Source organism: Arachis ipaensis, chromosome B03, assembly GCF_000816755.2.
Source record: "Arachis ipaensis cultivar K30076 chromosome B03, Araip1.1, whole genome shotgun sequence".
Classification (NCBI taxonomy): domain Eukaryota; kingdom Viridiplantae; phylum Streptophyta; class Magnoliopsida; order Fabales; family Fabaceae; genus Arachis; species Arachis ipaensis.
Genome location: NC_029787.2, coordinates 81,120,084 through 81,134,791, shown reverse-complemented (window position 1 = coordinate 81,134,791; position 14,708 = coordinate 81,120,084). Strand labels below are relative to the sequence as shown.

The following is a 14,708-nucleotide window of genomic DNA, read 5'->3' as shown; positions in this document are numbered from 1 at the left end:
TAATTAATAAAATAACAATAACAACAAAGGACAACAGAGTAGTTTGGATTCAAATTTGTACAAGAAGAGAAGGAGATGAGAAGAGTAAGAGGAAAGAGATAACAATACTATTACTATTACTAAACATATACCAACTAGTTTACCACATGAGAATTTCATCATCATCTTGCTACCTATACAAAAGGCAAAAGCTCTGAAAAATCATTGCTTGCTTGTCTTGATTTTTCCCAGATAATCAGAGATTGTGATATTCAGCCATAACATAAGAACGATATTTACAGAAATTAGATGGTTGGTGTTGCTTTGCATGCTTCCAAAATAAAAATGATGTCTCTTCCCTCACACACTATGCACACTGCGGGGGCAAGAAACCAATCCCCCCAAAATGGAATCACTTAATCAGCTCGGAAACCCACCCCACATCCGGAGCTCCACCCGAACCGGAAGCCGATCCATCCAGAGAATTCTCTTTGCTCAACTTCTCGAACATTCGGGCCCTTATGCCCCTCCCAGACTCAACCCTCTCCATAACTGGCTCCTCAAAGCAGCAACTCTGATCCCAAACTTCAAAGCAGTTCACACCACTGCCACCTGGCCCCTCCGTTGGTGTAGAAGGAAGGCTACAGAATCCGGATCGGATCATGGGTCCCCGGGGAGATCCGTACCCGGGAGACCCCATTGGAACATTCCATGAAGAGGGTAGAGACTTAACCTTACTCAGCTGCAGATTCCGGAGAGAGGCCATCATCTCGCTCACATTCACGGACCGCCCCAACGACCGATTCGCCGGTGACATCGGTGGGGAATCCTCCGCCGGCGGAGAATCCGATCCCGGAGAAGACAGAAAAGGAAGCGTCTTCGCACACGATGACTCCATTGCATGCCTCAGGGGGGAACCGTCATAGGAATCAACGCTACGGGGACTGTGCTGCGGCAGAACCCTGAGTTGCTCCGGCGTGTGAGCGAAGAAGCAGACCCTCCTCCGGCAACTGGTTCCGTCCTTGCATGGCTGCGTGCGGTAGCGCGCGGGATGGAGCCAGCACTCGAAAACGCCGTGCGCGTACTCGCATGCGTCACCCTTCTTGCAACCACCCTTACGGAAATCGGGGCACGCGGCGCCGGAGTAGTGGAACTTCCTCGGGTCACGGCGGCGAGCCTTCTCTCCAGGGTGGGCGTACGGACACTCCGTCCAGTCATGGGACCTGCCACGCGCGCACCTCCTCACCTTGAACTCGAACATGCGGAAGTGGTCGCACGAGTATGCGTCCACCGGCGCGTCTATATCACGCGCAGCCTCAGAATCGGAGTCATCGTCTACGACGTCGTTGGAGGGAAGGTAGCGCTGCAGCGCGGAGATGGCTTCGTGCATGTAGTAGGGAGAGTAATCGGCGGCATTGGAGTCGGAGTGTACGGACAGTCCGGTGCCAGAGAAGGGGGAATACATCTCCGCCGTTGGATCATCAAGGAGCGGTGGCCACGGTGGCACATGGACGGTTGGATTTGAGCGGTGTGACTCACCTAGCATCATGGCTGCGTTGGTGTGATTAGTTATGGTTATGGTTTTGGCTTTGTTTGCATTCGATGGAGTTTTGTTGTTTGCACAATACCCGGCAAGGTTAGGGACCCGTTTATAAACTGCCTCGGTTGAGGGATATTTAACCGTGGTTTGGTTTTATTTTATCCCAAGTTAACCATGGTTGGGTTTAAAAATGTGTGAAGTCTGTGAGCTCTGTGCAGTTAAATGTGCAAGGTGACAGGTTGCGTGATTGTTTGCCACGTAGACGGCGAGGTGTAGGTGCATTGAAACTGTAGGGTGAGGCCATTGGTTGGTCACGTACACGTAAATCACCCAACCTCAAGCGGTGGACACCGGACCGTATCGTACGCAACAGGGGTAATTTGGTAAATGCATCAGTAGTACTGTGGACTGCATACGCTCTTTTATTTCATTTAAAAATTAAAAATCCAATTATGAAAGGAAAGATGATACTTATTGTTATTTACTAAATTTACTAAAATAATAAGAGCATAGTAGCTAGACATAGTTTTGATTTGGTGTTGATACCCGAAAGTAGGGGCAAAGCCCACAGTGGGGGTGGGAGTGAGCAGAGAGTAGTTCGATTTCTGAATTAAAATTAAAAACCGATGGGCAAAGAAAGAAAAAGTGTTGGATTTTATTTATGGCCCCTTTATAAAGTCATAGGAAGAGTTTAATGTGGGTAGGCATGTTATTCAATTCCCTTTCGTCCGTTCAAGACTTGGAAAGTAAGAAAGTAACGCGTGCCATCATCACACACTTGGTTGAATTGGATTTATCCCTCAACCCTTTTGTTACATCATTGGTTGATTCACCATCACTAACTCACTGTTTTAATAACCCTTCAACACATTCATCATAATATCATTATTACTTCTTAATTCTCATGAAAATTTCACATAGCGACTTGGACTTATTTCATGTTTTTAACACAAATTTATGTAACTTAACCCCCACAGCTACAAATAAAGCTTGCTTCAAAAATTATATTCTAGTTTGCTAATGTATTTTTGATAGAATAGCTAGTGGTGATTCTCCTCGCCCACGGGGGAGGTTGAATCACTTTAACGTCAATATCTATGAGGAGGCTACGGTTTCGGGCTAATGATCACATTGACTACTTTAGCCATTTTAGTCCATCCCAAGCTCCTTCTACATTTTTATCTTTTGGGTGTCTTCTACCGTACCTTTACTTTTGTCTTTATTATTAGATATTCTTTTTAATAAAATACAATAAAATTATTATTATTATTATTCAAGTTAAAGATAAGTATATCAAAAGGTGATATTTTGAAAATACTGTATTGCACTTGCTCTGATAACTAGCAGTAAATTATTATGATTCATGTATTTTTGTATAACCATTTGAGCTGATCTTATATATTGGTATTGTAAATGGCATAACAAAAAGTTTGTTTGGATGAGTGTAAGATGTCATGGTCATGAGGCACTTGAAAGATATCATCAATGGATGCGAACATTTTGGTAGACAATCCAATTGGGATGACTAAGATGTTTTGGAGGATAGCCATATATGCACAAGAACTTGTACTACAATATATTGTTCTGAATCCATTAAATTCTATGTTACTTAGGTATCATCTCTCTTGGGACCGGGTGCGGGGTTGGTGATTTCAATTTACCACTTCTAAATTCAAGAAAACAACCTTCCAATTGTGGAAATTGGCATTACCGAATCCTTGGAATCCAATTCCAAATCATCTATGCTCCTAATCCAATCCCATTTCTTCCTGTTCCGTGAAGCACACTAACTGATGGTATTTGGTATCAATCACACCATCATACATTATTGACCTCACACACATCTATATGTATACTACCATCGCATTTAATTTGATTCATAAGTCTATCCCTCTAGTACTCATCATATATAATGGGTCTCAGTTTTTGGGAAATAAACATGTATCGTCATTCGTCTGACAAATCGCAATCTCTTGCCAAACTTTTATTTTTATGGAAATATTCCAAACTAAAAGTGGCCAAGAACAAAACATATTCATGATAAAACGAATAACTTTGTAGCTAGTTTAGGTCACTTTAATTTTTGCGCTTTGCATTGCTCTTCTTCTCCGTTCCATTTATCATTTTAGCATATATTATTTGCAAATAAATTAACGATACAATCTTAAAAAATTTATAATTAAAATTTGAACTTTAAATTATACAATTATTAATTAACTAATTAAAAAATACTTTATGATGCTGAGAGAAGTTCTAAAAAGTTAGTGACACAGTAACATAGTTGTAAGCATAGGTTATTGAAATTAAAAAAAAAAATTTTGTGGATTATATATTATGTCAAAAACTTTTTTTACTATTAAATTAAATAAAGTGTAACTTTCTTCTGAGATGCGTTTTATATCACATTTAATTATGATAAAAAATCATTAAAGTCTTAACTCATCCTATTAATTTTTTTAATTTTTAAATAAATAAAATTCTAATTATTTTTTATCTTTTTCTGATATTCAAATATACACATTACATACACATGTATATTTAAAATTTTACTCATTTAAATGTTAAAAATAATTAAAAAGATAAATTATGATTCTCTATCAAAACTATGGAAAAAATGTCTAATTTGAAATACAATAAAAAAAAAACATAAGTGTCACTAAGTTATTCGCTTGTATTGCTCATCCCATTAAATTTAAGTAATTTATTCACTTATCAAAAAAGAAGGAATAAGAATAATTGCTATATAGAGGCCGTGTGATATTCTGTTTTAGGTGAACAATTATTGGTGTAGTATTCATGTAAGGCAAGGTAAAGAGAAGGATGAAGTGTGATTGTGAAACAAAATTAAAGTGGTTAGGGGGCACAGGGTGAGATAAAGGCGTTGCCAAAGTTGAAGCAGCAGCCATAAGCACGAGGAGTGCCTTGCGGACACCCTAAACCAAATATATTCCTTTCTTTTTTGCCTCCTAATTTAGCGAAATTGTTGCACCATCGTTGATCTCACATTTTTTATTTTTATTTTTTAATATTGGGTTGATAATTTTTTTTTTAATTATGAACGGTTAAAATGTTAATTTTAAATGCAGAACCGTATAATTTAGGGTTCAACAATAAAAAAATAGCCTTAATTTCACGGGTTTCTTTTTTATTTTCTTTGTTATTATTAATTAGTTTCCTATCAGAATACGCCACATATGCGTGTCCTTTCTTTATCTTTCTGTCCCGTACATATTCATTATCGTACTCTCAGAAAATTCACATGTTTCCTCCTCCTCCTATTTCATATTTCCATCACAATTTTAGATTAAAGTGCAATATAATATACCTATATTATTAATTGTTTAGGATAAGTAGTGAATATTGATAAGTCTCCTGTATTAATCTTTTAAACAAAAAGAATTCTTAATAAACTACCTTTCAACCTGAACTTGTGCAAACAAATGTTTTTGACAATTTTATTAAATTTATCATATGTAAAAATTGTGGAAATTTCCTAAAAGGCATTATGAATACCAATTCATATTTAAAAATCTTTGTTTAAAAGATAGTAATTTCTCCAAACTAAATGACCAAATGTAATGCATCATATGAATATTAGGAAAGTTGTGGCTGTAACCATGACCTATCACTTGACAAAACAAACCATAAATTGAATATAACTATAAATCTATAATTATGGCTGACTAGTTTTAACGCTATCCGAGTCATCATATCATCAAAATATCAACGCATTTTGCCATGAGAAAAACTTTGCGTACAAGCGATTAGGGCTTGTAAGTATTACAAGTCAATTAAACTCTAATCCCCAAAATTTGCTGCAAGTGCTACATTCCTTACATGCGCTACATCCCTTCTTCTTCTCTTTCTTTTTCGATCGTTCTTTTCTCCCCCTTTCTCACTGGTTTGTTCTTCGTCGTTGACGTTAGTTCCTCCACATACTGTTACGGCACGTTTTCATTGCACCTTCTTCTTCTTCTTGCTGCACGTTCTTCTTCCTCTTCTTCTTCTTCTTCCTCTTCCTCTTCCTCTTCTTCTTCTTCTTTTCTTCTTCTTCTTCTTCTTCTTCTTCATTGCACCTTCTTTTCTTTTTCTTCTTCTTCTTCTTCTTCTGCACGTTCTTCTTCTTTCTTTTTCTTCTTCTTGCTGCACCTTCTTCTTCTTCTTCTTTTTTCGTTATTCTCGATTTCTATTGTTTTTTGACATCAAGCTCTGAAATCGTTTTTGAAGAAGAAGAAGTAGCAGAAGATGAGGAGGAGAAAGAGAAAGAGTTCTGAATTATGCATGATTTTAGGTGTATTTCTTAAATCCTTTGGGTGTATTTTCTGTAATCTTTTGGGTGTATTTCTATAATCGTTTGGGTGAATTTCTGTAACCGTTTGGGTGTATTTCTGTAATCTCTTGGGTGTATTTTATGTAATCGTTTGGGTGTATTTCTGTAATACTTGCCATTTTTTCTGAAATGAAAAATACACACATAGATATCAGTAAGATACACCCATAGATATGAGTCAGATACACCCATAGATATCAGTCAGATATCACTCAAATATACCCAAATGATTACAGAAATATACCCAAAGGATTACAGAAAATACACTCAAACGGTTACAAGAATTCACCCAAACGATTATAGGAATACACCCAAAGGATTTAAGAAAATACACCCAAAGGATTTAAGAAAATTCAGAACTCTTTCTCTTTCTCCTCCTCATCTTCTGCTGCTTCTTCTTCTTCAAAAACGATTTTACCATAAAAATCGAAAAAAAAAGAGAAAACAGAGAGAAAAGACGTAAATGAAGAAGAAGAAGAAGAAGAGAAAAACGAGGAAGAAGAACGTGCAGAAACGAAAGAAAAGGTGAAGAAGAAGAGTAAGAGGAAGAAGAACGTGCAGCAAGAAGAAGAAGAAGAATTTCAGAAACCATGAAAATCGAAAAAAAAACGAAGAGGAAGAGGAAGAGGAAGAGGAAGAAGAAGAGGAAGAGGAAGAGGAAGAAGACGAAGACGAAGAAGAAGAAGAAGAGAAGAAGAAGAAGACGAAGAGGAACCGTTTGAGTGGGGCGCGTGTAGTTACGCTCCATTCAAAATGAGTTAATGCACGTGTTAATGAAGTTTGGGCTGATAACTTGTAAAACTTGTACGGCCTTTTTACTTGTATGTGTAGCAGGCCCCTTTTGCCATACTCAAGGTCAAGTTCATCGAAATTTGCTTAATTGATTAACTCTAAAATCAGCATGAATTAAGGCGGTGTTTGGTTCATGTCCATGTTCACTAGAGACATAGACACGGTAAAACATATATACTGTTTATTTGTTGAGACATAAAATTTTGATGGACACGGTTACATACAGATGTACATGAAATACATGTATTTTGTGTATCTCTTTCAAGCTGTGACACTCAGACATAACTCATGAGACACAAATTTTTTTAATTTTATCCCTAGTTATTTTTTAAAATTCTAATTTTATCTTTTTACCCTATTTTCATAACTCTCCATTTTCTTCTCCAATTCATTCCACCTTCCAACCTCTGTTCTACCCCTACCTTCTCCTTCCGCCATTGTTACCGCCACCACTACCAGCATCGCTACGGCCTCCTTTCTTTGTTCGCCTATCTTCTTCTCTTCTGCCTTCTCTCTCTTCTTCCGCCGCCACCCTCATCTCCCTCTCAGCGTTGTTACCGTCACCATCATTGTGCCGCCTCCCTGTCGCCTTCCGTCATTCCCATTATCGTGCCGCCTCCAGATCTGCCTTGGTTCGCCTCTCTTCTTCGTCGCTTATGTCGATGCCTCTATTGCCTCGCCTTGCCTCTAGATCTACCTTCACCCACCTCCGTTGCCTTTGTTAGTTTGTGCCGGTGCTAACGCCTCCGTTGCCTCTTCCTGTATATAGATCTGTCTTCACCGCCTCCATATCTGTTTTTCAAATTGTACTTGTTTTTTGTATTTTTTTCATTATTCTTTTTCATTGGATATATTTTGTTCAAGTTTTTTTTTCTTGGATCTCTGTTTTAATTTTTTATATATAAAAAAATTATTGATTTGATTATTGGATTAAAGATTTTGATGATATTTCATAGTTATTTAGATTGAGGCTGAAAAATTAATGGCAGTAATGGTGGAAAGCAATGTTGGTAGTGGTGTTTGTTACGGATCCGGCCCACGGATCCTACACCCGGAATGGTCCCCGAACCCGTTACCAGGGTCTGACCCGCTTCGCCCTTCCAGAAGGTCCGGAACCAGCCCACTAGAGCTCCTAACCAACTTTCGAATTCAAACGTCTCCCTTATCTTAGCCAAATAAGATGAGATAAGATATTCACCATCACCTATAAATAGAGGACCCAGGTCCCTCCAGGTATTCATTCATTCCTCACACCTTATACCTCTTAGATCCATTCTGACTTGAGCGTCGGAGTGTCTTTGCAGGTACCTCCCCCCATTGCTCCAGTCAAGTGATCCGGCATCTGCCTCAACCCGCAAGTTCTCGATCCATCTCTCAACCCGTACCAGAGACATCTTGTACATTGGCGCCGTCTGTGGGAACTTTGCAGCATTGTGGCGGCATGGCGGGTAACCCAAAAGAGCAATCATCAAACTCAGATTTCTTGCGTGTAACTGAGAGCAAAAAGGAATAATGTTTCCTTAACTTGCATCACCTTTGCAGTGATAACACACCTTCGCCCTACTCCAACGGCGAAATCCCAAAGGAATAATGTTTCCTTAACTTGCATTACCTTTGCAGTGATAACACACCTTCGCCCTACTCCAATGGCGAAATCCCAATGGAACAATGTTTCTTCGACTTGCAATCACCTTCTTAGTGATAACACTCTTTATGCACCTTCGCCCTACTCCAACGGTGAAATTCCAAGTCCTTTGAGCCCAAAGTCTCGCCTACCTTTAGTGGGACACCTCCACCTCTTGGACCCTCTCATTCACTACTCCCTCATCTGTCTCTCCAAGCGCCATGGCCCCATCTTCTCCCCCTATTTCGGCTCCATGCCCACTGTAGTTGCTTCTTCTTTTGAACTCTTCAAGCTCTTCCTCCAAACCCACGAGGTCACCTCCTTCAACACCAGGTTCCAAACCTCTGCCATCCGCCGCCTCACCTATGACAACTCTGTCGCCATGATCCCCTTCGGACCTTACTGAAAATTCATAAGGAAGCTCATCATGAACGACCTCCTTAAACGCTACCACCGTGGCCAAGCTCAGACCTCTCAGGAGCCAAGAGATCAAGAAAGTTCTCAGGGTTCTTGCACAGATACGGGGGATAGCCAAATCGTGGCGGCATGATGGAGAACCTCGAGGAGAAATCCTCCACCCAACACCCCAACTCCCGAACTCCAAGATAACACTCCTCCCACCCACGGGAGAATAATAAGCATGCACATCGCCAACCAACCCCAACCTAGCAACAACCAAGAGAGGACAACCGTCCTCCCACTGAAGCCCGGCCACCCGACGGCCTAGAAGAGAAGGTGGTCCAGATAATCCAAGAGCTGTGCCTCAAGGTGCAAGACCTCAAAGGCCGAATTACACAAGAAAAGCATAACGCCAAAAATGAAAGTCATGCAACCTTCAGATCAAGATCTCGCCATGAAACCAGGCACGGCAGATCGCCAGAACAGCGACATGCCAAGAGATACAATCGCAGCATCTCCCATGACCACGGACACGACAGGATGCCTGAACAACGACACGGCAAAAGGTCTCATCGCAGCGTCTCACGCAACCCGGCTCATCAACATGACACGGACGACGACCGACGACATCGAGAGGCCAAACGCACAAGAAGTGACCACGTGATAATGGGAGCCACTCCCTTCACTGAAAGAATCCTGAAAGCAAAACTCCCTAAAGGCTTCGACAAACCTACGGATATGAAGTACGACAGAACCAAGGACCCCCAGGAGCACCTAACGGCCTTCAAGGCCAGGATGAACCTGGAAGGGGCCGCTGACGCGGTCCGAGGTAGGGCCTTCTCGGTAACCCTAGCTGGGCCAGCGATTAAATGGTTCAACGCCCTCCCCAACGGATCCATAACTGGCTTCCACGATATCTCACGGAAGTTCATGGCCCAATTTACCACCAGAATCACCAAAGCTAAACACCCCCATCAACTTATTGGGAGTCACCCAGAGACAAGACAAGTTCACGAGAAAATACCTCGATCGGCTTCAACGATGAATGTTTAACGGTCGACGGACTCACGGACTCAGTCGCAAGCCTTTGCCTAACTAACGGGCTCATGAATGAAGACTTCCGGAAACACCTAACTACCAGACTAGTGTGGACCATGCACGAAATCCAGAGCGTCGCAAAGGAGTACATAAACGACAAGGAAGTAAGTCAAGTCGTAGCCGCCAATAAACGGCAGCACGACAGCACACGACACGGCAGCACGGCAGCTCGACATAACCCCCCACCAAGAGAAAACCATAAAGAACATCCCAAACTAGCAAACGTAAACCAACCCCCCAGAATCGGAAAATTCTCTAACTACACACCTCTGACGGCCCTGATCACCAAGATATACCACCAAATAGCCGATCGAGGTATTCTCCCGAGGGCCCGACAACTCAAGGAAAGAACGGGCGGCAACAAGACCCTGTACTGCGACTACCACCGAGGATGCGGACACAGGACACAAGATTGTTTCGACCTAAAAGATTCCCTCGAGCAAGCCATACGAGACAGCAAACTCCCCGAGTTTGCCAAAATCATCAGGGAACCAAGACACACGAAAAAAGATAAATCACCAGAAAAAGAAGGACGTAACCCGAGGACACAGAGACAAGCCTCTAGGGAAAGCCCTAAAACAGATCTGACCATTATCATGAACATCATCACAGGGAAAGACACCCTAGGGAAATCAAAATCAGCACTGAAGAAGTATCTCAAGATCCTGGCAGTCAGAGACCAAACTCCAACCGCCACCACCAATAGAGCGATAACATTCTCCCCCGAGGATTGCCAGCACGGCACCTCGGCAGAAGACACCCCCTTCGTCATCTCGGCAAAGATTGGAACCGGGCTAGTAAGAAGAATACTGGTGGATACAGGAGCAGACTCTAACATCCTCTTTAGAGGAGCCTTCGACAAACTCGGACTCCGTAACGACAATCTACAGACATACCACAAACTGAGTCACGGGACTCGGAGACAACTTCCTCAAACCAGACGGTTCCATCGTCCTTCCCCTCACGATAGGAACGGGAAACCAAAGGAAGACAATCCTATCCGAGTTCGTGGTCCTCAAAGACTCCACCGCCTACAACGTCATCCTCGGAAGAAAAATAATCAATGACCTCTCCACCGTCATCTTCACCAAATACATTCTCATGAAGTTCACAGCAGAGGATGGCTCCATCGGAACTATTCACGGAGACCGGGAGATTGCAGTAGAATGCGACAACACCAGCTTAGCCCTGCGAAAGAAATCTCGCAACGCGGCCGGCATATTCTTAGCCGACCTGGACGCCCGATAAGACCTAGGCCAGAACCAGAAGGGGACATGGAGAAAATTGCAAATAGGGCAAACCAAAGAAGAATATACTTTCATCAACAAGAACTTCCCATACGACCTTAAAGAGGATCTCTCACGCCTCCTAAGACAAAGCAGAGACTTGTTTGCATTCACACCTGCCGATATGCCGGGAATAGACCCCGATCTAATGTCTCACCGACTAGCCGTAGACCCCAAGGATAAAACTGTGACAAAGAGGAGACGAAAAATGTCTCCCGACCAAGCAGCCGAAGTCAAAAAATAGGCTAAAGCCCTCCTCGAAGCAAGCTTTATCAGGGAACTACCCTACACAACCTGGCTGGCTAACGTTGTACTAGTCAAAAAGGCTAATGGGAAGCGGCAGATGTGCGTCGACCACACGGACCTGAATAAACCCAGTCCGAAAGATGCCTTCCCTCTACCGAATATTGACGGGCTGGTAGACGCCGCATCCGGCCACCAGTACCTCAGTTTCATGGATGCATATTCCGGATACAATCAGATACCCATGCACTGACCCAACGAGGAGAAGACGGCCTTCATCACTCCTGACGGCACGTACTGCTACACAGTCATGCCCTTCGGCCCAAAAAACACCGGAGCCACTTACCAAAGGCTCGTCAACAAGATTTTCCAAAACCTGTCTGGGACCAAGCTGGAAGTCTACATAGATGACATGCTCGCCAAGACCGAATCTGGCGGGCAACTCATCAGCGACCTCGAGCTTATAATGAACACCCTAGATCACCCTGAGGCCAATAAAATAGATATCCAAATAACAAAATGAATATCCAAATAAGTAAACGGCTACTCGGGAATCGATCACTCTGAGGCCAATAAAACGGATATCCAAACAACAAAACGGATATCCAAATAAGTAAACAGCTACTCAGGAATCGATCACCCCGAGACCAATAAAACGGATATCCAAACAACAAAACGGATATCCAAATAAGTAAACGGCTACTCGGGAATCGATCACCCCGAGGCCAATAAAATATATCCAAATAACCAAACGGATATCCAAATAAGTAAATGGCTACCAGAGAATCGATCACCCCGAGGCCAACAAAACGGATATCCAAAAAAACAAAACGGGTCTCCAAACAACAAAAAATAACAGCCCGGGATCAATCACCGTGAGGCCAACAAAGCGGAAATCTAAATAGCTAAATAAACAGAGTCTTGAAATCGGCCCACCAAGAGGCCTAAAATAAGTTCACAATAACGGCCTAGAAAAGGCCACAAAAAACAAGCATGAGCTGACGGTCTTCCAACTCGCGGAAAACCGGACTGACCAATATCCCGCCAATAAGTGCAGGATGACGTCAAGCCCTTTCTAGGCTCCTCACAGTCTCCCGAACTACAGAGAATTGGACTCTCCAAATAACTTAGCATTGAGACCAAGTAAGCATGCTCTCATGCTCCAGGGGCAACTGTTCCAGACCCGATCTCCGGGCCCTTCCTCAGAACGGTCATCAAACCCGGCATGTGATGAGACGCACAAAAAATGCGGTCCTCTCCTGACCATGAAACGGCTAGAAAATCCCCAAAATTCTCGACCTTGATCGGAAAAACCAAACAACGATCTCCTTGCCGAACCACAACGGCGAAGAAAAGGTTCCTCCAGCGATGAGACCGAGCACCCTCACTCTCTCGCTCCGGGGGCAACTGTTACGGATCCGGCCCACGGATCCTACACCCGGAATGGTCCCCGAACCTGGTTACCAGGGTCTGACCTGCTTCACCCTTCCAGAAGGTCCGGAACCAGCCCACTAGAGCTCCTAACCAACTTTCGAACTCAAACGTCTCCCTTATCTTAGCCAAATAAGATAGATAAGATAAGATAAGATAATTCAAACGTCTCCCTTATCTTAGCCAAATAAGATGAGATAAGATATTCACCATCATCTATAAATAGAGGACCCAGGTCCCTCCAGGTATTCATTCATTCCTCACACCTTATACCTCTTAGATTCATTCTGACTTGAGCGTCGGAGTGTCTTTGCAGGTACCTCCCCCCATTGCTCCAGTCAAGTGATCCAGCATCTGCCTCAACCCGCAAGTTCTCGATCCATCTCTCAACCCGTACCAGAGACATCTTGTACAGTGTTACAGTGATAAGGGTAAATATGATATTTAGTTAAGATCAATGTGTCTTGTATATTATTACCAAACATAGCAAAAAAAATTGTGTATTTTGTGTCTATGTCTTACTGTGTATTTGTGTCTATGTATTTGTGTCTCAAAGACACTATCCAAACACTGCCTAAGTGGACAAATATCACTTGATTTGCTTACGCCATAATTGACGTGCGTGTGTATATATACTGATGTGTTAGCTTGATCATTAGTTATCAAATTTAATTTTTTTTATCATTAATTACTTAAAAAAATATAAAATAAAATATACGCTTAAATTACTAAACTAAAAAAATTAGATTAAGACTTAATTTAATAAAATTTTTATTTTTCAAAAATAGAACTATTTAAACGTAACAACACAATCAACTCGTTTCACTTTGAAATTTAGTCATATTGAGAGAAATGAGAGAAAGTGACAGCAAGAGAGGAGAGAAAACACAAAATGGGATAGAACTAGAAGCGTATAGACAAGGAATCTTAGGATTTGGAATCGAGAAGAGTATTATCGTCTAGAAAAGGATTTGTTTTCCATCTTTTTGGATAATCTACCGCAAGATATTTCGAAGAATGAATTATTTCACTTATTCCATTGGACAGGACGAATCAATGACATCTATCTATTCCAGAAGCTGAAAAATAATAAAGTTTACCTGTTTGCTTTTGTACGCTATACGAAGAAAGGAGGGGCGATAAAGGCTATATCAGAGATGAATTATATGAGTTTAAGGGGCAAGATAATCTCCATCGGAGAGGCTAAATATAGAAGGGCAATGGGTGAGAAGAAAATTGGGGTGTGCGACGAAGGGAAAGTAAGGAATGAAGTGGAGAATAGGCAACCTCAAAGAGGACGAAGTTTGGATCATACTACAAAAGTAGAAGAGACGAAGAAGAATACATCTGTTAAGGACCTGCATGGGAATGGATGGACGAAGAAGGTTGAAGTCCCAATAGCAAAAGATAACTTCAATTGGCTGTTGAGGAGTTTAGTAGGAGGAACGACGACGACCATTGAGTTCAAATCGCTACGAAGAACAATCAGTAAGTGATCAGCAGATATTTTATACGCTTTTTGGCATCATTTTCATATAGTTTTCATAATGTTTTGGTTAAGTTTTATTATATTTTCATAGGTTTTAGTAAAAAATTCATATTTTTGGATTCTACTTTGAGATTGTGTGTTTTATGATAATTTCAGGTATTTTCTGGTTGAAATTGAGAAGTTTTGGCAAAGTCTGATTTAGAGACAGAGAAAGGACTGCAGATGCTATTTGGATATGACCTTCATGCACTCGAAGGAGCATTTCTGGAGCTAAAGAACTCCAAATGGTGCACTCTCAATGGCTATGGAAAGCTAACATCCAGGGCTTTCCAAAAGTATATAATAGTTTATACTTTGCTTTGGAAATGAAGGCTCAAAACTGGCGTTCAATGCCAGCCACCAACCCTATTCTTGACGTCCAATGCCCAGAAGGGAGTAGCTGGCATCCAACGCCCATTCAGGAGTCCAAAGCTGGCGTTGGATGCCCAAAAAGAAGC

At 41.8% G+C, this 14,708-nt stretch overlaps 1 protein-coding gene across 1 annotated transcript; it reads right to left on the bottom strand.

Moving 5' to 3' along the window:
- LOC107630628 (zinc finger CCCH domain-containing protein 20) lies at positions 86 to 1,643 on the bottom strand. The gene has a single exon (XM_016333828.2). It carries the CDS (start codon positions 1,526 to 1,528, stop codon positions 392 to 394), a length of 1,137 nt encoding a protein of 378 aa, XP_016189314.1. The 5' UTR covers positions 1,529 to 1,643; the 3' UTR covers positions 86 to 391.